This window comes from Chrysemys picta, chromosome 22 (genome assembly GCF_011386835.1).
Source record: "Chrysemys picta bellii isolate R12L10 chromosome 22, ASM1138683v2, whole genome shotgun sequence".
Lineage (NCBI taxonomy): Eukaryota > Metazoa > Chordata > Testudines > Emydidae > Chrysemys > Chrysemys picta.
Genome location: NC_088812.1, coordinates 5,234,437 through 5,259,476, shown reverse-complemented (window position 1 = coordinate 5,259,476; position 25,040 = coordinate 5,234,437). Strand labels below are relative to the sequence as shown.

Sequence of the window (25,040 nt, the reverse complement as noted above, 5' to 3'; positions counted from 1 at the left end):
AGAGCATATAGAGCAGTATAAATAAGTCAGTGTCTGTATGAAATTTTAGTTTGTACCGACTTTGCTAGTGCTTTTAATGCATCCTGTGGTAAAACTAGGCAAATACCCAGATGAGTTGATGTACCCCTTGGAAGACCTGTGCGTACCCCCAGAGGTACGCATACCCCTGATTGAGAACCACTGCTCTTCAAAGTGTGGGCAGTAGACCCATGCAGTTCACAGACCAGGTGGCCACCTCACCACCACGCCTCCAGCCGCCCCACGGCCATGCACCCCGCGGCGGGGTTGTGGCGTAGCTACACTCCATGGCACACAACATGGTCTCCCCTTTTACCTGGCTCAGTGTGCACAACTGAGCTCTGCTGCATTTCATGCTATTTGCATAACCTTATTTATCCGAGCCCCAGCAGAGAGAGGAACTGAAACTGAGGGAGTAACACAACTTGCCCTGAGCGAGATACGGAGCGCAAGGGAGTGCTTCAAGCAGAACTGGCTCTGGGGTTGGGGTGGGGTGGGGTTGGTTGATTCAGCAGCAACCCACCTAAGCCCCTGGTCCCCAGCAATAAGGAATGTCTCAGCAAGAGCTCTATGGGAATTGGCTGTGCCCTCCACCGTCACCAGGGAAGAGACTGGTGAGACAAACAGGTAAAGACAAAGTGGTTGGAAACAGTTGGCACCATCTGTAGCCAGGCTTAGAAGGGGCAGATGTATGTTGTGTTGCGGTTGTGTGACGTGTGCAGCCATGTGCATTGTGGGGTGTGGGCAAGAAGCATATACCTACAGACGTGTGTGCTTTGTGTGTGTGTGTACATGTGTAAGCCCCATTTAATGTGGATTATGTGGAGGGTGCATATGCAGTTGAATGTACTGTGCTTTGTGTGCAGGACTGTGCGCCTACACATGTGCTGGTGTGTGAGCGAGTTTTGTGTCTGTGTGTGTACATGGGTGTGTAGTACATCCATCTTTCTGTGTGCGGGGCTGTGTGCGTTCTGTGTGTGTATGCAGAGGTGTGTGCCATTTGTATGGGAAGAGGATTGTGTGTGTGTAAGTATGTGCAAATGTATATGCTGTATAGTGTGTGGTCATTTTGTGTGTGTGTGTGTGTGTGTGTGTGTGTGTGTGTGTGTGTGTGTGTGTAGCATAAAAGAGTGCAGATATGTGTGCTCTTTGTGGTGCATATTTGTTCAGAAGGGAGAGGGGTAAGATGGGATAAGGTCAGTCAACCATAAACACAATACATCTCCCACTCAAATCTAGTGGTAGCTGGGGAACCCCACTGTGGTTCTCACTTGCATCAGTTTAGATCTTTGTGGAAGAAAATGACTTGGAAAATAATTGAGGAACCATAACCGACTGTGGGCTGAATTCTGCTCTCACTCAAATGCAGGCAATGGGCTGTTGGTGTTAGCAGGCCTAGTTCCTCTGGAGCTAGTAGAATTGAACTGCTTGCATCCCGGTGGAATTTAATGGGGCTGGATGTGGCCAGATCCCAAGCTGGTGTAAATTGTCATCACTCCATTGACTTCAGCACAGGACGCGGATTTACACCAACTGGGGATCTGGACCTTTGTCACTAAGGGCATGTCTACATCAGGAGATATTTTAATTTGAGGTTTACATTTGGGAAAAGTGCAGAACATCAACCGTTACAAAGTTAACTTCTTCCAGTGAATTGGCAAGTAATTAACTCCAGGTCATAAACTCTATGGTAGACAAGACCTGAAGGTAGAAATAATATTAAAATGTCACCGGGATCAGATATGTCATGTCCAAGACTCTAGGACAGATCCGAGAGGCCTTCAAACCCATACAGATCCTGGCTGTGCTGTAAGATTGAACTGTGTTTTAACAGTTTCTGGGAAGAGCATAACTGTAACCCCTGACCTGGCTGGATTTGTAGCAGGGATGGGATGTAGGAGGCTCAAGGGAGAGCAAAATCTCCCCAACCACGTCCAGACATACGACTTCCATGCCCAAGGCAAAATGCTTCTGAAGAGCAAATTTGTTTCCCTTTTGGAATACGCTTCGCATCAGATATTTTCTAGGGCTGTCAAGCAATTAAAAAATTTAATTGCGATTAATCGCGCGATTGATCGCACTGTTGAACAATAATAGAATACCATTTATTTAAATATTTGTGGATGTTTTCTGTTTTCTATTTTCTATTTTCAAATATATTGATTTCAATTACAACAAAGAATACGAAGTGTAGAGTGCTCACTTTATATTTATTTTTGATTACTGTAAAAAACAAAAAAAATAGTATTTTTCAATTCACCTCATACAAGTCCTGTAGTGCATTCTCTTTATCATGAAAGTTGAACTTACAAATGAGGAATTATGTACAAAAAAATAACTGCATTCAAAAATAAAACCATGTAAAACCAAGTCTGCTCAGTCCTATCTCAGTCAATCGCTCAGCAAATAAGTTTGGTTACCATTCGCAGGAGATAATGCTGCCCGCTTTGTTTACAATGTCACCTGAAAGTGAGAACAGGCATTTGCATGGCACTATTGTAGCTGGTGTTGCAAGATATTTACATGCCAGATGTGCTAAAGATTCATATGTCCCTTCATCTTCAACCACCATTCCATAGAACACACGTCCATGCTGATGATGGGTTCTGCTCGATAACGATCCAAAGCAGAGCGGATTGATGCAGGTTCATTTTCATCATCTGAGTCAGATGCCACCAGTAGAAGGTTGATTTTCTTTTTTGGTGATTTGGATTCTGCAGTTTCCACATCTGAGTGTTGCTCTTTTAAGACTTCTGAATACATGCTCCACACCTCGTCTCTCTCAGATTTTGGACAGCACTTCAGATTCTTAAATCTTGGGTCGAGTGCTCTAGCTATTTTTAGAAATCTCACATTGGTACCTTCTTTGTGTTTTGTCAAATCTGCTGTGAAAGTGTGAAAATGAACATGTGCTGGGTCATCATCTGAGACTGCTATAATATGAATATATGGCAGAATGCGGGTAAAACAGAACAGGAGACATACAATTCTCCTCCAAGGAGTTCAGTCACAAATCTAATTAACGCATTATTTTTTTAATGAGCATCATCAGCATGGAAGCATGTCCTCTGGAATGGTGGCCCGAAGCATCAAGGGACATACGAATGTTTAGCATATCTGGCACGTAAATACCTTGCAATGCCGGCTACAAAAGTGCCATGTGAACACGTGTTCTCACTTTCAGGTGACATTGTAAATAAGAAGCAGGCAGAAGTATCTCCTATTAATGCAAACAAACTTGTTTGTCTTAACGATTGGTTGAACAAGAAATAGGACTGAGTGGACTTTTAGGCACTAAAGTTTTACATTGTTTTGTTTTTAGTGCCGTTATGTAACAAAAAAAATACATATGTAAGTTACACTTTCACAAGAAAGAGATTGCACTACAGTACTTGTATGAGGTGAACTGAAAGATAGTATTCTTTTGTTTATCATTTTACAGTGCAAATATTTGTAATAAAAATAATAATATAAAGTGAGAACTGTACACTTTGTATTCTGTGTTGTAACAGAAATCAATATATTTGAAAATGTAGAAAAACATCCAAAATGTTTAATACATTTCAATTGGCAGTCTATTGTTTAACAGTGTGATTAATCGCGATTAATTTTTTTAATCATGATTAATTTTTTTGAGTTAATCGCATGAGTTTGCTGCGATTAATTGACAGCCCTAGTAGTTTCAGAGGGCAGTTATCATGGAAACCTTCCTGCTACACAACCTTCAGTCCACCAGCCTCTACGGGAGATGGCACTAGCTGAATTCCGTGCTTTGCCACCATTGGATAATTAGGGCCAGATCCCCAGTTAGTGTTATTCTAGACTTGTCTGCCCTAGAAATGTTTGTTGCTTTAACTATATACTGGTATTGCTAAAGCGGAAAACCCCAGGTAGCATGAATGCAGTTATACCAGCATAAAAGTCTTTATCCTATATTGGTATAAGGCACCTTCCAACCAGTATACATGCACCTACACTGAGGCTTATACCAGAATTTGGGTAAAAAAAAAAACACGCCCTCAACCAATAGTTATACTGGTCACAGGTTTCAGAGTGGTAGCCGCGTTAGTCTGTATCAGCAAAAACAACGAGGAGCACTTGTGGCACCGTAGAGACTAACAAATTTATTTGGGCATAAGCTTTCATGTGCTAAAACCCACTTCATCAGATGCATGGAGTGGAAAATACAGTAGCAAGTATATATACCACAGTACATGAAAAGATGGGAGTTGCCTTCCCAAGTGTGGGGTCAGTGGTAATGAGACAATTCAATTAACAGTAGAATACCAAGGGAGGAAAAATCACTTCTGTGGTATAATGAGGGTGGCCCATTTCGAACAGTTGACAAGAAGGTGTGAGTAATAGTAGGGAGAAATTAGTATGGGGAAATTGGTTTTTGTAATGACCCATCCACTCCCAGTCTTTATTCAGGCCTAATTTGATGGTGTCCAGTCTGCAAATTAATTCCAGTTCTGCAGTTTCTCACTGGAGTCTATTTTTGAAATTTTTTTTGTTGAAGAATTGCCACTTTTAAGTCTGTTATTGTGTGACCAGGGAAACTAAAGTGTTCTCCTACTGGTTTTTGAATGTTATAATTCCTGATGTCAGATTTGTGTGCATTTATTCTTTTTCATAGAGACTGTCCGGTTTGCCCAATGTACATGGCAGAGGGGCATTGCTGGCACATGATGGCATATATTACATTGGTAGATGTGCAGGTGAATGAGCTCCTGATGGTGTGGCTGATGTGGTTAGGTCCTATGATGGTGTCCTTTGAATAGATATGCGGACAGAGTTGGCACCAGGGTTTGTTGCAGGGTTTGGTTCCTGGGTTAGTGTTTTTGTTGTGTGGTGTGTAGTTGCTGGTGAGTATTTGCTTCAGGTTGGGGGGCTGTCTGTAAGCGAGGACTGGCGTGTCTCCCAAGGTCTGTGAGAGTGAGGGATCATCCTTCAGGATAGGTTGTAGATCCTTGACGATGCGCTGGAGAGGTTTTAGTGTAGGGCGGTAGGTGACGGCTAGTGGCGTTCTGTGACTTTCTTTGTCAGGCCTGTCTCATAGTAGGTGACTTCTGGGTACCCTTCTGGCTCTATCAATCTGTTTCTTCATTTCACCAGGTGGGTATTGTAGTTTTAAGCATGCTTGATAGAGATCCTGTACTGGTATAACTCTTCTAGTGTAGACCAGCCCTCGGTGTTGCTCTCTTGGAGTCAATGAGCCAGACTCCAGTTGAAGAAAATCAGCTTTACACCTGCTGTGAATCTGGCCCATAGATTGTAACAGACTTTTTCTTTGATGAGTTTCACCTCTTTTTTTCCCCTGTTGGTGAACGGTCTCAATTTCTGTCCTAATTATGTGTTATCCAAAATGATTTGCTGAGCAACTCCTCCGCTAGTAAGACCATTCGCCATATTTTGAAATCCAAGGACACATGGCATCACTTCCGTTCCCTGACTGGATAACTGTATCTCCATGGATCAGGTTTCTAGTAGCAAAGGTTCACGCTTACAGGTTCAAAGCTCTCTTACCAATGCTGCTTTAATTGGATGTTGCCAAAGAGCAGCTGCAGTGAAGATGATTTGGTTTCACCAGCTTGAGGGCTGCCTCTCAGATTGTGGTGTCAGGATCAGATCCTGCAGGGGTATCCCCTAGAGAATTCTCACTTTCTCCAAACACATACCCTTTTCCTTCCTTGTTTGCAGGGATCTACTTATTAGCAGGAGGACCAGCACATGCAAGTCACTTCAGATCTGGTGAGTCCATATTATTTCCTCCTCATGTTCCTTGGATCAGGCTTTCTGCATCTGGGCCAGAGCAGAGTCCTGGGCCACAGCATGGTGCAAAGCGAACCTCGATGAGATGCCAGTGTAGAGATAACTCTACTCCCAGCTTTGCTGGTGATTTATATGCAACCTTGGACCTCTTCTCTCTTTGTGCCTCCGTTTCCTCATCTGTGAAACGGGTGTAACAACTTCAAACCCACCTTCAAACAGGTGCTTTGAGATCTGTGCATAAAGGGACCGATTCTCCTGTCCCACACGCCAGTTTTATTATTTGTATTACGATAGCACCTCAAAGCCCCACCTGCAATCAGGGCCCCATTGTGCTGGGTGTTGCACAGCCACATCATCAGAGACCATCCCTGCCCTGAAGAGTTGACAGTCTAAATTTACAAGACAGGCAAATGTGACGGGACAGCGGCAGGAAGTGATTTGCTCAAGGTCACATGGTGGGTCAGAAGCAGAGCAACAAACAGTACCCAGGGTTCCTGAGTGTTAGACTAGTGTCCTAACCACTAGGCCACCGTGGCTTTCGGCTTTGCTCCGTAAACTAAACCTACTGGACCAGCCAACATCTCCTCACTTCAGCACTTTCTACAGATTTTCTCCATTATAAGGGAGAAGAGAATGGGGCTCCAAAAGAAATGAATAATATAATCATCATCCTTCTAGTAGTGAAGAGGGCAGTTGGTGAAATCTCACTGCAGGTGTTCTGTAATTCCAAAGCGACTAAGAGCTCTATGCCCAGGATGTGGAATCCCCTATGAATGTTCTCAGATGCAAAGGATTTGCTCTCATCAAAGTATATTAGCTCATTGGGCCAGATCCTCAGTTGATGTCATTTGAAGCGATGCCCATTTATACTGTCTGAGGATTTGGCCCGGATTACTGTACTGGGGTTAATTCTTCTCATCTATTTAGGCTCACCTGATAGTTTTTCCAATGAGGAGGATTATGACGATGTGTCCCTGTCCGAGACGGGAGATCACATGCAAAGGAGGCTACCAGCTTATCAAGACAATACAGATGTAGCAAGTCAGAGAAGCAAGGAAAGCAAAGGTAGAACCTACATCTCCTCCTGTTTGCTCCCTGGCCTGAACCGATCCCTGGTGAAGTCAGTGGGGATTCACCAGAGATGGGTTGGGGCCCACGACTGCATGTGGAGTTACACTCCCAGCAGCGGCGTGGCCTGGAGAAACCTGCATATTTGATCGTGGGCGAATTGACGCTTCCTCCAATGCCTGCACTTTCCTTCCTGTTTGCAGGGGTTTACGTGCTAGCCGGGAAGCCAGCATCTTCAAGTCTCCCAAGGACAGGTTAGTTGGAGTTCCTGCAGTCTCCTGTCCCTTGGACTCTACTCCCTGTGTTGCTCTGGGTAATTGGATTCATATGGGCTACGGAGCAGCCATCAGATGGGAATGACTTTTGGTTGCTATAGACCTGGAATCAATCGATCTGTCTAAAGGTTTTATCCTGCCACCTATAACTGACCGCCTTCCACATAAAGTTAATAGTATTAGCAGAGTCCCTAGTGGACTTCATGGAGTCTCTACCACTTCTCCCTTTTGGTTTGGATTGGGACTGATGCCCTAGAGATTAAAGTCCTCATATCCATTTTCCCTGACACCCCACAGCCAACCCCATGCCTGGGGACAGATTGGAGCCAATGCCTGAGAGGTGAAAGGTCCTGTGTTCCCTTCCCCAACCTCTGTCTTCTGATCTAACCATTAGACTCCACTCACCTCTCAGAGCTGGGGAGAGAACCCAGGAGTCCAGATGCCCAGCCCTAACCATCAGGCACCACTCTCCTCTCAGAGATGGGGAAAGAATGCAGGAGTCCTGAATTCCGGGCCACACCCGGATGTGACCACTAGACCACACTGCTTCCCATTACTCATTTAAAAGAGCGAGCCAGTATCATTGTTTTCAGTGCAAGCCAACATGATTCTGAAAAGTTTAAATAACCACAAAGTCTTCCTTTAACATCAAGAGCCTGGGTGAAACCCTGTCCTGGGGTAAATGATTCCGGGATCCGTCCTGCTAGGAAATGCTGAAAGCACAGGGAGGTACTAACCAGCGCTGCTCTCCACAGCTGACCCCATTCCTGACGCCAATCAAGGAATAGGCTACAGACCGAAGTCCATTGTGACACTGTATCTCCTGATGGGCATTTGTTTTGCAATGTGGGCAGTTCTCCTCTCACTGGCAGTGGTGAAATGTAAGTCTCAGCACAAGTTAGTATGGACACCTACATTGGGGGGGGGGGGGTGAGGGAGGGGCCTACTGATGTTATTCTCTTCTCTGAATTAATATATTTGTGCTAGGATAGGCATGTGACAGGGGCAGAAGTGGGGAGACAGCATCACAGATAAGCAATTAACAGAAAAAAATTTATTGTTATCGCCTGCTCTCACACACACACACACACACACACACACACACCAAAACACCATCGACACACCCTGATCTCACAGTGGTGCCAAAGCATCCCCAACCCACACTGATCTATTATCCTAGTGCCAAAGCATGCACACACATGCGTGCGAACACACACACACACACTGATTTCAGTGCCATTCATGCCAAAGAGCCCCCAGTACACACACTAATCTCAGTAGCACTGGTGCAACAGCACTATACTCTGTGTCTCGGATCTGTTACACTAGCGTAAATCCAGAGTAACTCCAGCAAAGTCAACAAGGAGTCTGGTGGCACCTGAAAGACTAACAGATTTATTTGGGCATAAGCTTTCGTGGGTAAAAACCTCACTTCTTCGGATGCATAGAGTGAAAGTTACAGATGCAGCGAAGTCACAACACTGTAAGCCTCATTTGATGTTGTCCTGAGTCCTGACCTGACCTGGTATTACTTCACACCCGCCTTGCACGGATGTAAATAACTGCACAAGGTTCAGGGCAACAGGGGCTCAAGCTCTACCCATACTAGCAACACTACTTTACCACTGAATGTTAAATGGGCTCGTGCTATTATTGAACATGGAGAATGGGGATGGGGGAGTGCGACCAGCAACTCCAGACAAATCCCTGCTCCAGTGATTCACCCATCAGGTCCTCTCCAAGAGAAAAGTGAGTGCCGTATCCTCCTTCCCCCTCTTCCCCCCCCCCCCCCCAAGTGTTCTTATAATTATTTATTATTATTACTTGTATTACAGTAGCTCCTAGAGAACCTGACCAAGATCAGGGCCCCATTGTGCTAGGCACTGTACAGGAATATAGAGAAAGGCAGTCCTTGCCCTTTCAATCTAAATGGATGAGGGTACATGTACACAGTAAAAAAAACCCAGAACCTATGGCAGCGGTCTCAGACCAGGATCAGTTGACTTGGGCTTGTGGGGCTAAATATAGCAGTGCAGATGTTTGGGCTTGGGCAGGAGCTGGGCTCCAGGACCCTCCCTGGTTTCACAGGGCAGGGTCCGGACTGATCCTGAATGTCTACATTGCTAGTTTTAGCCCTGCAGTGTGAGACCCGTGAGCCTAGCCAGTTCACCTGGGCTCTGAGACTGGCTACCACGGGTCTTTTTTTTTTGCTCTGTAGACACACCCTAAGAAAGACAAAGGGTGGGAGGGACTCCTGTCAATGCAGTCAAGTCCCATCCCAGCAATCCCACACTTAGGGATCAGATACTGCTCTTGGTTACAGTGGTGTAAATCCGGAGTAACTCCACTGGGTCAGATACTCAGCTGTGTAAATCAACGTAGTAGCCCCACTGACTTAAAGGCATAAGCCAACCTCTCATTATTGGGTGGTAGGAGGAAACTTCCCCTGGAGTCAGGTTACCACCAGTGCACCTTCCCCCAAAGCAGTGAGCGGAGGCTGCTGTTGGAGACAGGATACTAGACTAGATGAGATTCCTGATAGGATCCAGTGTGGTCATTTCTAGCTAGGTGAGGATCTGGCCTATTTATTTTAGCATGAATATTCTTTTGTTTCCTTTTTAGACATGGAGATGTCAGAGGAGTTAAAAGTTTTAAACTATAACCACTCGGAGAGGCTAATGAACGGTAGGTTCGGGGACTCTAGCTAACACATCGTAGGTTCTTCTGGTTCAAAGTGGAAAGTGCTGGGTTTGAATTCGGGGTGGGTGGGTCAATTTGGCCATGCTAATCCTTTCAGGAATCCCTGGCCCATCTCTAGCACCACCCACTGAAGCATCTCAAAGCTTTTTGTAAATAATGAAAACAGCGAAACGATCTGATTCTCCTTTCATTTATATCAAGAAAAGAACCATTGACTTCGATAGAGTTACTTCTGATGTACACCAGAATTCCACCTTTGGACCTGATTCAGCTCTCACATCAGTTTATATTAGTGTAGCACCACTGACGCCAATGGAATTAGTGCAGGTGCCCACTGGTTTAAGTGAGATCAGGATCAGACCCGCTGAGCTTAATGGAGTTACTCCTGATTTACACTGGATAGTATGAGAGGAGAATCAGATGGAGAAACTGAAGCTGCAAGAGGCGAAGGATTTGGTTATGGTCACACAAAGAGACTGGGCACTTAGAAGATCCTCAGCTGATGTAAATCAATAAATGCCAATTGACATCCATTGAGGCTTATTGTTATCCCTTATCTGTATTGTGGTACCACCTGGTGGCCCCATCCCTACTGTGCCAGGCGCTGTGCAAACATATAAAAAAAATCACGGTCCCTGCCCCAAACAGCTTACACTCAAAGGCAAGAAAAATCAGATGAAAACAACAAATAAATGGTAGGCGCACACGATCACAATGAAGGAATTAAGGATCTGGCCCATCACGAGGCAGTCACGAGGAAGTCTGCCTCTCATGGAGCTGAAACTGAATTTCAATTATTACTTGCATTACACCAAAGTCAGGGGTCCGTTGTGCTAGGCACTGTACAGGCACATGAAATAAAACCGCCCTTGCCTGCAGAATCTAAAGAGAGAGGGAAAAGAGACTTGCCCAGACTAACAGACAGAGGGGGGAATAGAACTGAGATCCCTAGCACAGCACCTCATCTGCTAGACCATGCTGCCTACTGATTCATCTGATGCTTTGCACTTTTCAGTGGTGCAGGACCTGGCTGATGCACGAATAGAGCGAAAGAAAATCCAGACCAACATGAACAAGAGCTATAAGGAATTGCTGGATTTGACAGGTACATCAGGCATATTTTCATCACGGGTATTTTCTCATGGTCTGTTCATGGTACCGGTGAAAACTATGTTGATTGTTATCAATTTTACCCCAAGAAGCATCAAACGGGCTGGTGAATGAAAGCCCGTTTCTGCTCGTGTATAAATCCAGAGTAACTCAACAGAAGACTACTGAGTCACTTTGAGTTTATGGCCGTGTGAATAAGAGCAAGATTTGGAGAAAGAAAGAGTCGAAGGCAGGCAGAATCCAAAGAAAAAAGGATTTACGGGTCAAAATGGTTCATGGGAACAAATTGGAAGACAGTGAAATGGCTGGAAAACATATGACACGCTCCCAGTGAGCCACCTCACTAAATAAGCAAAAAGTTGCTTTCTGCATAAGCCTTTGTTTCCAATGGTAAAGCAGAGCTGTCCTGAATTCTCCCTTACAGCATCCATCTGCAATGCGTTCCCAGAGCCTATTCAATGTGCAGCCGGCTGGAAGAAGTTTGGGAAAACATGCTATTACTTTTCAAATACGACTACAGACTGGATGGGTGCGAAGCAGTTCTGCACTGATCAAAAGGCTTACCTGGTTATCGTTAACAATGACAACGAACAGGTAAGCTATCCCCGCTGTTTGCTGTAGTATGCCATTCACAATGGAAAGAGTGAGGCCTAAAGATTCTGCGTTCAGCTCCATCCATGTCAATCCAGAGGAACTCCAGTAAATTCAGAGGTATTTCACAAGTTTGCACTGCCTCATCTTCCTCTCTGACTGATGTAACTTGACTGGCTGCAATTAAGTTACACTGACGGGAGAAGAGAATCAAGCTTGGGGTAGGAGTTTGTGACTTTCGTCACAAATGTGATTTGAGATTTGACCAGATCCTGAGATTTGGAAATCAGCATAGCTCTACTGAAGGCGATGGAGCTCTGTCAATTTTTGAGAATCTGGCCCTTTTGACTTCAGTAGAACTACACCAGCTGAGGATGTAGCCCTGAAAGCCCATCTGTGCTTCTTTTAGAGCACTGGGGAAGAGGCTGTGGTGGGAGGACGTTTGTCAGAGACATGCACCCTGCCCGACTGGGAACTCCCAAACTCATCTCCCCTAAGGCAGTGAAAACACATTCAGAAGGCCGTGACTTTTGATCGCTAGACAGCTGGCTGACTTACAAGTGAAAGGCTGTTGAGATACCATGCCGATGGATGCACTGGAATTGTACAGACTGACCCCTCCGTTTCACCTTGCCAGTCCCCAGAGCCATCATGCTGGCCTTCTTCATTTTAAATTCTTTTCCATTCTAGGCTTTCTTGAAAGACTGTAATAAACAGAAAAGGACATACTGGCTGGGACTGAGTGATGCAGAGGAGGAAGGGAAGTGGCAGTGGATAGACAATAGCCCGTATTCTGTCAGGTAAGCCCCTTCTCACGCAAATCCTTTAATCAGAAAGTTAGTCCCAATCCTCGGGAGTTTTGAAACCATTGATATGTCTGTTTTGTCTCTTATCTCATGAAAGGGGACTGAGTAGGATAGGCTCAGAACAGGCACTGACCCTGGGAAGCAGGGATGCAAAACTGGGGCTGGAATCTTAGCATGGGAGGACTGTTTTACATGAATTTAGTGCCAATAAAAAGTATCCCCGAGACTGACGTCCTTTGTTTATCTGCAGAGAAGGTACAGCCCATGCAGCAGCCAAGAAAGCCCCGCTTCTGCCCCGGCTGTTCCTTGCCAATATGCCTCTCCTCTGCCCTGGAGGGACTCCTCTGGTGTGAGAGGGGAGTTCAGTCTCCATGGCCTATTCCATCCTTGGCCTCTCTGCCCCGATGGCCAACACATTTTTGTGAGTGAGTGAGTTTCTCACAACATCCTGCCAGTCCCAATGTTGGTACACAGGGCGGAAACCAGTCTCTTCCATACTTATGGTCTTGAGATAGCCTATTCTGCCCTCCTTGCTAAGGGTTCTTCTTCAGGTTTTTCTTGGGTGTCCTTGATTCTTCACACCAGTCAGTTTCTACTTGGCAGCTTCATGTGGGAATCTATGTGTTGGCATTCAGAGTACAAGCCCCACTTATGTCCAGCAATTCCTTCTGATTCTGATGGAAATGAGCTGTGAGTTGTTGATTTCTCAAATATCTTCATTGGTGATGAAGTTTTTTTTTCAATCAACTCCCAGAATCTTTCGTAGGCACTAAATTTCCAAAGTTGTCCAGTTTTCCATCTAAGATTTTAGTAAATCTCCAGGTCTTGCAGCAGTATGTTAGCACCGAGATTACATTTCAATGGAAAATTCTCAGGTTTTGTTCTAGTACTATATCTCTTTGATTTCTATATGTTGCTGAGTTTAGTAAGTGCGGTGTATGGCTTTACTATCCTTGATGTCACTTCCTTCTTGAGGCCTCTGTTAGCTAACTTTCTTGACATTTTTGCATTCTACTGTGACGTTACTGCTTGACATCTGGGTTTCAAGGATGTTTGTTTTAGCATAATTAATTCTGAGCTCCACTTGGCGTGCTATTTTTGCCAAATTCTCTGTCTTTGTTTTTAACTTTCCGGGGATATTGCTCAGTAACACAATATAATCAGCCAAGTCTAGGTCTTCTAGGCATTTTGCCATCTACCCATGCTATATCAGCGTTTGTGTTGCTAATACACGTCTTTCTTCATTATACAGTCTATTGCAGTGCCAAACAATGGTGGAGATAAAATTCAACCCTATTTCATGCGGTCCACACTGAACCAGTCTGCGGTCTGGTTGTTCACCCTTACAGAGCACTTTGCATGGCTTTGATGTTGCTTATGACTTTAACTGGGATTTTGTAGGCTTGAAGAATATTCCACAATGTATATCTGTGCAGGCAGGCAAATGCCTTTTGAAAAAAGAAGGAAAAAAAATCAATAAAATGGATGAAAGGTGGAGTTTGCTATAAAGGTTCTAAATGTGAATATCTGATCTACATAGGAACTTTTGGGCTTGAATCCAACTGCTTCTTCTCTAAGCTTTGCATCCACTACCTCTTTCATTCTGTGTAGTATCACACGGCAGAAGGCTTTCCCTACAACAGAGAAATGTAACTCCCCTCCAGCTGTTACAGTCAGGAAGATCGCTCTTTTTGGGTATTCTGACAATGATTCCATGATTCCACTGGTCAAAAGGAAACCCCCTTTTCCCCAAATGTCATTGAACATCTGTCAATTTTGGTAGTATCAAATACTTTCAGCATCTCTGCTATAATTTGGTCATCTCCCACCACTGTTACTTTTCAGATTTTTGACTTCAGCCTGTACTTCTGACGTCTTTATTGGATTGTTGTTAATGTTTCATCAAACATGGCGCTGAAATGGGCCTGGGTCTATTGACGACTTCTTTGAAATGCTCTGCTCATCTGTTTTATCGGTTCTACTTCAGTTGTAAGCCTTTTTCTGTCTGCTTTTTATTGGCCCATGTCTGGTTTTGAAATTTTCACACATGTTTTTAGTCACTTGGTAAAAAGCTCCATGGTTTCCTAACATAGCAGCAACAACAGCAACTTCAACTTCAGCCGCTAGGTCTTCAACATATCTTTCCTTTTGTTCCGTCATACTGTTTTTTCTGCTTTCTTATACTCCTCTTTTGGCTTTTGCCAATAGTTTATTGGTCTTAACATTCAGTTCTTTCCTTGATGAGATACCACATCTCTTGGCTTATCCAATCTGGCACATATGATGTTTTGGTTAATCAGTTCCCAGCCAGTGAGTGATTTTTCAGCAGAATCTGTCAAAATGAGAGCTACTCCCCCAAGTGTTGTTGTCACTATGACCTGAGTAAATGAGATGTTTCTTCTCTGGCTTGAAACGCTTCTTATCCGCACCTATCAACCTGCTCTCACTGATGCTCAAGATTTCAAGTCTATTGTTGTCCCTCTGTCTCATGACCTGCAAGATCTTTGATGTTTGAAACATTGTTCTCATATTCCAATGACCAATTCTGAAGGCCAGCATCAAACTTGTGGGGTCCTGGCTTCCACCAGGAGCCTTCTTGCAGCATGAGGGGGCAGCAGTGTTCATTTCTACTGAAATGTTGAGATATTTTTACTAGGCACAGTTGCCAACTTTCTCGTGATAAATAAGCACCCCGACTTTCACAAGTCAATCCCATTTCAAAACAAGGCCAAAACAAGCCAATCCCTAAGAACTAGGGCTGTCGAGCACTCAAAACAATTAATCACTCAATTAATCACACTGTTAAACAATAATAGAATACCATTTATTTAAATATTTTTGGATGTTTTCTACATTTTCAAATATATTGATTTCAATTAGAACACAGAATACAAAGTGTACAGTGCTCATTTTATATTTACTTTTTATTACAACCTAATACAAGTACTGTAGTGCAGTCTCTTTATAATGAAAGTTGAACTTACAAATGTAGAATTATGTACAAAAAATAACTGCATTCAAAAATAAAACCATGTAAAACTTTAGACCTACAAGTCTCACTTTCAGGTGACATTGTAAATAAGAAGCAGTCAGCAGTATCTCTTGTAAATGTAAACATACTTGTTTGTCATAGCAATTGCCAGCAAGTTAACAAAGTATGGGCTGGATGAATGGACCATAAGGTGGACAGAAAGCTGGCTAGATCGCCGGGCTCAACAGGTAGTGATCAACGGCCCCATGTCTAGTTGGCAGCCGGTTTCAAGCGGAGTGCCCCAAAGGTCGGTCCTGGGGCCGATTTTGTTCAATATCTTCATTAATGATCTGGAGGATGGCGTGGACTGCACTCTCAGCAAGTTTGCGGATGACACTAAACTGGGAGGAGTGGTAGATACGCTGGAGGGTAGGGATAGGATACAGAGGGACCTAGACAAATTAGAGGATTGGGCCAAAAGATACCTGATGAGGTTCAACAAGGACAAGTGCAGAGTCCTGCACTTAGGACGGAAGAATCCCATTCACTGTTAAGACTACGGACAAAATGGCTAGGAAGCAGTTCTGCAGAAAAGGACCTAGGGGTTACAGTGGACGAGAAGTTGGATATGAGTCAACAGTGTGCCCTTGTTGCCAAGAAGGCTAACGGCCTTTTGGGCTGTATAAGTAGGGGCATTGCCAGCAGATCGAGGGACGTGATCATTCCCCTCTATTTGACATTGGTGAGGCCTCATCTGGAGTACTGTGTCCAGTTTTGGGCCCCACACTACAAGAAGGATGTGGAAAAATTGGAAAGAGTCCAGCGGAGGGCAAGAAAAATGATTAGGGGGCTGCAGCACATGACTTATGAGGAGAGGCTGAGGGAACTGGGATTGTTTAGTCTGCAGAAGAGAAGAATGAGGGGGGATTTGATAGTTGCTTTCAACTACCTGAAAGGGGGTTCCAAAGAGGATGAATCTAGACTGTTCTCAGTGGTACCTGATGACAAAAAAAGGAGTAATGGTCTCAAGTGGCAGTGGGGGAGGTTTAGGTTGGATATTAGGAAAAACTGTTTCACTAGGAGGGTGGTGAAGCACTGGAATGGGTTACCTAGGGAGGCAGTGGAATCTCCTTCCTTAGAGGTTTTTAAGGTCAGGCTTGACAAAGCCCTGGCTGGGATGATTTAGTTGGGAATTGGTCCTGCTTTGAGCAGGGGGTTGAACTAGATGACCTCCTGAGATCCCTTCCAACCCTGATATTCTACGATTCTATGAATTGGCTGAACTAGAAGTAAGACTGAGTGGACTTGTAGGCTCTACAATTTTACATTGTTTTGCTTTTGAGTGCAGTTATGTAACAAAAAAACCCTGCATTTGTAAGTTACACATTCACGATAAAGAGATTGCACAATTGTACTTGTATGAGGTGAATTGAAAAATAGTTTTTCTTTTGTTTATCATTTTTACAGTGCAAATATTTGTAATCAAACATAATAATATAAAGTGAGCACTGTACACTTTGTATTCTGTGTTGTAATAGAAATTAATATATTTGAAAATGTAGAAAAACATCCTAAATATTTAATAAATTTCAATTGGTATTCTATTGTTTAACAGTGCAATTAATCACAATTAATTTTTTTAATTGCAGTTAATTTTTTTGAGTTAATCACGTGAGTTTACTGCGATTAATCAACTGCCCTACTAAGAACCCCAACATTCTATGCGACTAGATCCCGCCAGCGTGCAGTCTGGGACTGTGGTGGGCCCACTGTGCACCCCTGACTCTCTCCCCCACTTGTTCCTGCTTGCCCCTTGCCCCTGCTTGCCAGGAGCCGATCAAAAAAAAAAAAAAAAAAGAACAAGCAACAAGCTAAAAGCCAAAAACTAGCCAACAAGCAACTCACAAGCCAATTAAGCCAAAAACAAGACCAATTTCTGTGTTTTTTTCGTGGGTTTGGCATGTCTGACCAGCAACCCCAGCGTGCAGGAAGTGGGGTTCCATTATGGTGGCTTGTTGTTATTCTTCTCCATTGTTGTATGGACTTGTCCCTCTGGCAAATGAATTGACACTAAGGGACAAATTGTGACTTAGCATAAGTGGGTGCATCTCTGTGGATTTGCACCTGCTTTCACCAGACCAGACTTTAATCCTAGGGATTCATTTCACATAGACCACCAAAGAGCCATCAGATGGGGACATCTCCTGGTTGTTTAGTCAACTGGTCTGGACTGACCCAGTAATTTAGAACTGGAACTCTCCAGTGTTCAGAGCAATCCAATCTCCCCTGCCTTGGAAGATCTCTTGCTGGAGAGTTGCCACTCTTGCCAGGGTTTGAGTTGTTCTACAGAACCTTCCCCACCTACAGCTTCTTCCCAGTGCCCTCCCAGTGCCCCTCCTTGTGGTACAGGAAAGCCCTGCAAGCACACTTCCCTCAGTTCCCTCTACAGGGATTCAGAAATAAATCACTCTCCTCCAGAATCTTTAAACAATATTCCCCTTTTCCTGGGGTCTAATTTATTTATTATATACACATAGGTCTTCTGATTTCAGTTGTAACGGATAAAGACTGATAAAACACCACGATCCAAAAAGAAAAAAAAATCCCTGTTTATCGGAATAAACACTGGAAAATATTACTTGTATCTAAGGGCTTGTCTGCACAGAGCAGTAATTGGGATTATGGGAGTTGGGATGGCCTACTAATGTGTTGTGCATTAATTGGTCTGTGTAGACCCTACTGGTATGGACTAAAGGTTCCCAAGTGCGCTTTAACGTAGCGCTGTTTGAAACAATACTATGTTAAAGTGTGCCTAGGGAATATTACAAATAGATGGCTTAGAGTATATACACATGACTAATTACAGTACATATGAAGAGAAAGCCCCGAAAATCCCCAATGTTTGTAACTCAAATATTGCTAAAAATAAATCCCCCAAATTGAAATTAATAAACCTCACAAACTAGAAGCCTTATTAATACAGCTTCACCCAAAATAGCTCAATGTTTGGTCCAGCGTCTTTCCAGCCCTCCTTCTTGGGATGGGGGATTTCAGTCCTGGCCTCCCTGGCCCATAGAGTCTCACCTCAGAGTCAGGGGTTTTCCTAGGTCTCTTTCTTGGGGCCAAGCTGTCAAGCTTCTCCCACAGCTTCCCTTATGGGGCTGTGTTTATTACCTCAGGCCCACTGTGGCTTTCAACCTGCTTCTCCTCCAGCTGGTCCTTTTTCACATTAGTCCGTTTGCTCTCTGGACTGGGAGAGCTTAGCTGACATCAACCTTCCACTTCCTGCAGTGTCTCCCTGTTTTGAGGGAGGAGGCCGATTATATCCGGACCTCTTTCCCAGCGCTGGTTCTGCTTGGTTAGGAGAGGGTGAAGCCTTGCCTCACCATCTCTACAAGACTTCTGGTCCTGGACTCTTAAAAGAATAGCACAGGTTTTCACCAATCACAGACTCTTCCCTGGGACCAATTCTCCTTTCCCCATAGCTGCCTTTGTCGTTTTTCAAGAACCTGGGGTACTAAACCTTAAAAGGATGACACCACAGGATAGGGATGGGATGACCCCTAGGCCCTACTACCCCGACACTGCAGGGAAACCATTGACCTTTGATATGCCTGGCATTAATTCCCCTCTTGCTAACACCAGTGCAACTCCAGAAAGCCAGATTCCCAGCTCATGTAAACTGGCATTGCTCCATTTACATGTCCACTTACATCAGATGAGGACCAGAATGTACAGATGACGCGACTTACTGGTGTAAGAGGAGAATCAGGTCTGTAGCGTTATCAGTACCAGATTTACCCTGGCGCTGGGCCCACGTTCCAAAGGGCCCTGGCCCGGCCCACTCTTCTCCGCCCCCCCCTCCACCTCTTCCCCTGAGTATGGTGCGTTCCCACCCCTCCCCGCGCTTCTCCTGCCGCTGAACAGCTGTTCATTCACGTGAGGGAGGGGGAGGAGCAGAGTCAAAGCCTGCTCACTGCTCGGGGGAGGAGGCGGAGAAGCGGCGGGGGCGGGGCCTTGGGGAAGGGGGTGGAATCAGGGCACACCCCCCCAAGCCCCCTGCCGTGAGCCGCTCAGGACAGGGGGCTGGAAACCCCCCCACGACTCCAGCCCACACTCCCAGCCCCCTGCCCTGACTCCTGCACCCCCACGACCCCAGACCTGTCTCCTGCATCCCTCACAAATACCACACACACCCAGTCCTGACTCCTGCACCCCTCACACATACCCAGCCCCACCCTGAGCACCAAATGGAAGCTGCCCCAGGTAAGCGCGCCACACCCCAACCTCCTGCCCCAACTCTGGGCTCCCTTCCTCACCCTAGCTCCTGGCCAGACCCTGCACCCCAACCCCCAGCCTGCTCCTGCACCCTAAATCCCTACCAGACCCTGCATCTCCAGCCCTGTGCTCAGTGCACCCCCACCCTCAGCTCAGTGCAGAGAGAGACGAAGAGAATGGGCTAGAACCAGGGAGAAAGTAGGCACCCGCTCTATGTGGGCAGGGGTGGGGAGGATCCTGTTTAGCCCCTCCCCAGCCCTGTTGTGTTTGCAGTTTACCCCCAGCCCCTCCCTTGCTACAGGGACCAACCCTAGCTCCTGCCCTGCTGTGCTTTTGTCCCCGGCCCCTGCCTTGCTCCAGTCAGCAGGGACTAATCCTTCCCCCATGTCCCACTGTGCTCATCTTGCCCCTGGCCCCTGCCTCACTCCAGCTGGGGACCAATCCTTCCCCCCACCCTGCCTCACTGTCAGGGTGGATAAAAATCAATGACTTTTTAAAAAAAAAATAAAAAAATCGGATTTTTTTTATTTAAATTGGCTTTTTGAGGGAAAAAAACTATTATATCTCATCATGGAATAGGGATTATAAATTCTAATTCTATAGTATGAGACAAGATATTCATGCAAAGTTTTGTAAATGAGTTCTAATAGTTCATGGATTAGGGGCCCAATCTTATGGGTTCCACAGGCTTCTTACAGAGTATTTAGGTTAGTCTTTCTATCTACCCAATGGGACTCAGTGCTCAGTCTAGAAGATACCATCTTAGATGCTTAGTTTTGCAGTTCTCAAACTGTGGATTTGTGTCTCCAGAGGTAACATGCTTGTTCACAGCAAAAAATGTTTTAAAATAAATAAATAAGATATAGTGGTGAGAAATAACAGACCCCAACTCTATTGCCCCTCTGCAAATTTGTGTACACAGAGTCAATCCCTTACCTCTCTTTAAATGTGAAAAGTTTCAAAAAGTTCAATGAATAGAAGATTGTTGGGGGCGGAATAGATCTGGACAAGGAGAAGAAGTCTGGAGATAAACGTGAGAAGCGAGGGACATATGCTTTTTTGTTAAAATATTATGTTTGCTGTTGAAAAAAAAAATCCAGAATACTTAACGTTGTTGTTTTAGTTAAATAAACAATTTAAATGTCTGTGCGGTGATGTTCTCCTCCTAAAATAGCCTGGCACGAAAATCCTCCAACTATTAATGATTAACCTGTTGAATTGGAGATAGTTCACCTCGCAATGCCTTCATAAATATCTTCTTCAATTATCTTTGGTAAATGAAATAACCAAACAATCATTCATTTTCTGATATAGCTGTAAAACTCATCTGAAAAGTTTTCAGAATAAATCACTGTTTAAAAATGCATAGTGTGTACCTTCTAAAAATGAAACCTACATCTATCTCTGAGTTGTGACGAATATGTATTAAGGTTATAACAACAAACAAGAATGCACTTTTATGTAGAAAACCATGATTAAATCGAGTCTTCCTGACTAGTGATTTAAATCGTGATTTAAATCAAATCCACCCTGCCCACTGTGCTCTTGCCCCTGGCCCCTTCATTCCCCAGGGGGAGCCCACAAATATGTTTGGCGCCGGGCTCACAAAAAGTTAATCCAGCCCGGGTTACCTTCTCAGAGTAAACTTTTGGTCTCCATTACACTGGAGTAAATCTGTAATCTCTCCATTAACGTCAATTTGGTTTACTCTTACACTGTTACCAGAATATGACCCATTGATTTAATCTTAAAAACTCGATGAATTTGTAGATATCTGTCTCATCAGTGGAAGAACTGTATTTAATAAAGGGGGCTGAGATCTACAAAATCCCTCCTTAGCGGCTACAGTTACTGGCACTGCCCTGAGAGGCGCCCATTTGTCTTAATGGGTTTTAACTCTGGAACCTGAACGTGACCTTTTAAATGTCAACACAGTTTAACTACATCAGCAGACTCTATGTGGCTTTGTTTTTCTTGGCAGCTTTTGGAACTTGGGGGAACCAGACATCCAGGGTGAGGAGGAAGACTGTGTCTACATGAGGTCTACTGGGACATGGGGCGATTCCAAGTGCTCCCAGCCCAATTACTGGATTTGTGAAAAGACATGGATCTGCTGACCCACTTTTCAAACATGCTGTCATTATGGGATTGAGCACAAGTCCTACTGCTCCTCCTGCACCTGCTCAGTGGCTGACAAGAACTCACTCCAGTTCCCCAATAGCTGAACTGAAGATGACATTTCTCCTGATTGTTAATAGTGCTCTCCTGCGTGCTAGTTAGGGCTGTAGGTTCAGGGGTCCAAGTGGTCCCAAAAAAGTGGCAGTATTATACCTCAGCCCTGCTCACTTCCTCAAGCTTTACCCATAAAACACAAAGCAGCTACACACTTCAGCTAAAATTATCAATAGTTGAAATGTAACTGTGCTGACATGTAAATGGCCACCATTAGGCTTCAGAATCAACACCCACTTAAAACAAATGAGGAAAGTTCATGCCTCTCAGAGCTATGAGGCCCAATTCTTTACTTGCATCTGTTTTAAACCCATGTAACAACTAATTTCAATGTAGTTACCTGTGTATCAGTAGTGTCTACTTAACTCTCAGAAATTATGGCTTCTATAGACTAATTCTTATACTTCAAATCCACTCCTCAAAAATATGATAGTGTTGACAAGACTCCTTAAAGGGATGCAGCCACTTCACTCATACCATATATTTAGGCTTGGCAGAATTAGGTTGTTTTTATATATACAATTTTGAAACATAAATAGTATCAATGTTTATTTAAGTATTTAAAAAAAATTATCAATGTAAATTTTCACAGTTGTAGAAAATTATGGGCAGGTCAGACAATATTTATTTTATGACAGTAGATAAATTAAACTAGTGGAGACATCCTATCTCCTAGAACTGGAAGGGACCTTGAAAGGTCATTGAGTCTAGCCCCCTGCCTTCACTAGCAGGACCAAGTACTGATTTTGCCCCTGACCCCTAAGTGGCCTCCTCAAGGATTGAGCTCACAACCCTGGGTTTAGCAAGCCAATACTCAAACCACTGAGCTATCCCTCCCCCTATTTTGAATGTAGACATTCAAAGAGTTAAAACATTATCACCATTAAAAACACAAATTGTCAATGTCACATGTCAGAATATACAAAGTAGATATCCTTAAATCAAACTCTAATATATGCTCAAGCCGTATTTTCTTACTTTATCTAGCTGTAAATTCTGATTATTAGCAATGAAATTTTTTTTGGCGGTTTATTTGTGTACTGTGAAATTGACATTTACCAACATTGAGTGATAAACATCGAATCCCTCCAAGCTTACATATATTCCTCCTTCACTTTCTATCACTCCATGCAAGTTGCATCTCTCCCTGCCTTAAGCCATGTCCTTTCATTCATTTGTGGAATAATAATTATGTGATTCTGTAGCTAGGGTCAAGTTGAGTTTTGCCCTTTAAAACAGGGATTCTGCTTTATTGTTATGTAGAAAGAACATAGCATATTTTCCTCAAACGTGCAGAAATTGTAACTGAGCACAGAATGGATTTTCTGAGGGTTTACACGTAAATCTGTTGACTAGTTTGGGTTATAATCAATTAAACTTGTGTCCTTTTAAGAAGTGCAGTGCACATTGCCAGACTTTTTTTTGTACTGAATGACAAAATCATCTGTTGCGACAAACTATCTGTTTAAAGATTGACCTAAGTGCTCTAAAATTGACGTTTGTTGGATTTCTTTAAATTTGGGGTGCCTCGGGAGGATGCAGGGTAGGATTAGTGATGCAAATTTGGAGTCATTCGAGCCAGGGATTCCAGAGATATAAGCCTGGAAAAAATAGCTATTTTTAAAAAACGGTTTCTAGGTGGGTGGCTTTTTTTGCAGAGAGCTAGAGCTCAAACTATTGATGGGATGCAGGTAAAAATGGTCTCAATCTATTGAGTTTTACCCAAGGTAGTGTGTTGTATTCACTAAATCTTTGGCACCCTTAAGACTAACAGAAGTATTGGGAGCATAAGCTTTCGTGGGTAAGAACCTCACTTCTTCACTTGCATCTGAAGAAGTGAGGTTCTTACCCACGAAAGCTTATGCGCCCAATACTTCTGTTAGTCTTAAGGGTGCCACAGGACCCTCTGTTGCTTTTTACAGATTCAGACTAACACGGCTACCCCTCTGATACTAAATCTTTGGGGGACCCAAACTGAGAACAGTATTTAAGAAAATGTACATTTTTACACTGTATGTGCACCAATACAAAAAAAACAGCTGGACAGTTTCCATGCCAGTTTTTTATATGCTTTAATCCTCGACTCTTATAAGAGCTCTAAAATCTGCATAGTGAATTGGATTGCTTTGAAATCTGGTGTGCCTCATGGTGGCATAGGGTAGAGTTAGGGATCCAAATTTGAGGTCATTTGGCCAAGGAGCTCCTGAGTTACAGGTCCCCTCCAAAAAAATGGTTTCCTTCTTTAGCCTTCTGCTGTTAATCTGAGGGTACATCTACACTACAGGGGGGAGTCGATTTAAGATACGCAAATTCAGCTACGTGAATAGCGTAGCTGAATTCGACGTATCGCAGCCGACTTACCCCGTTGTGAGGACGGCGGCAAAATCGACTTCTGCAGCTTTTTGTCGGCTGCGCTTACTCCCACCTCCGCTGGTGGAGTTAGAGCGCCGATTTGGGGATCGATTGTCGCGTCCCGACGGGACGCGATAAATCGATCCCCGAGAGGTCGATTTCTACCCGCCGATTCAGGCGGGTAGTGTAGACCTAGCCTGAGAAGTATTAATGACTGGATGAATCTCAGGCTTGGTCTACACTACAGAGTTAGGTCAATGTAAGGCAGCTTACATCGACCTAATGCTGTGAATGTCTACACTACAATTTTGCTCCTGCTGATTTAAGTCACCCACTACACCGACTTAATAACTCCATCTCCACAACAGGCATAGCACTTAGGTTGATAGAGACACTGTATAGACACAGTATAGACACCGCATTGCTTACATCAGACTGTTCCGGCTGACCCCGGGGCTCATGGCTGGCAGTGCCCCACAATGCCCCACACAGACAGTTAAATCAATGCAAGTGCTCCTGGTGAGAACATTCACTGCCGACAGAAGGAATTAGTGTGGACACGCAAAACTGATTTAATGGCTGTGGTGTGTAGGTGTAACTTAAGTGGACTTAACTTTGTAGTGTACACTTGCCCTTAGACCCCTTGATGGTGGTGAACTCAGCCTGCAATTACCATATCTAAGGGTAACCCCCAACCTAAGACAAAAGGAGTTTGGAACAGAGTGGTTGGAGGTGCTACAATTTGTGACTCATAGGTGCCAGATTTATTTTGGTGGAAATATAATCAAACTGTTTGGAGGGGGAAAAATCAGACCTGTGAATGCTTCTTGAGATGGGAGGGGTATTAGGGAGGGGAAGGAATAGAGC

General features: G+C 44.1%; 1 protein-coding gene across 1 annotated transcript; it reads left to right on the top strand.

Annotated features, from left to right (window-relative positions):
* The first annotated feature begins 460 nt into the window (after positions 1-460).
* LOC135977127 (C-type lectin domain family 17, member A-like) lies at positions 461-23,221 on the top strand. The gene is made up of 10 exons (XM_065576273.1): positions 461-645; positions 5,719-5,769; positions 6,718-6,855; positions 7,062-7,112; positions 7,889-8,014; positions 9,756-9,818; positions 10,849-10,938; positions 11,368-11,537; positions 12,225-12,334; positions 21,571-23,221. The coding sequence occupies exons 1-10, from the start codon at positions 570-572 to the stop codon at positions 21,704-21,706; spliced, it is 1,011 nt and encodes a 336-aa protein (XP_065432345.1). The 5' UTR covers positions 461-569; the 3' UTR covers positions 21,707-23,221.
* The last annotated feature ends 1,819 nt before the right edge of the window (positions 23,222-25,040 follow it).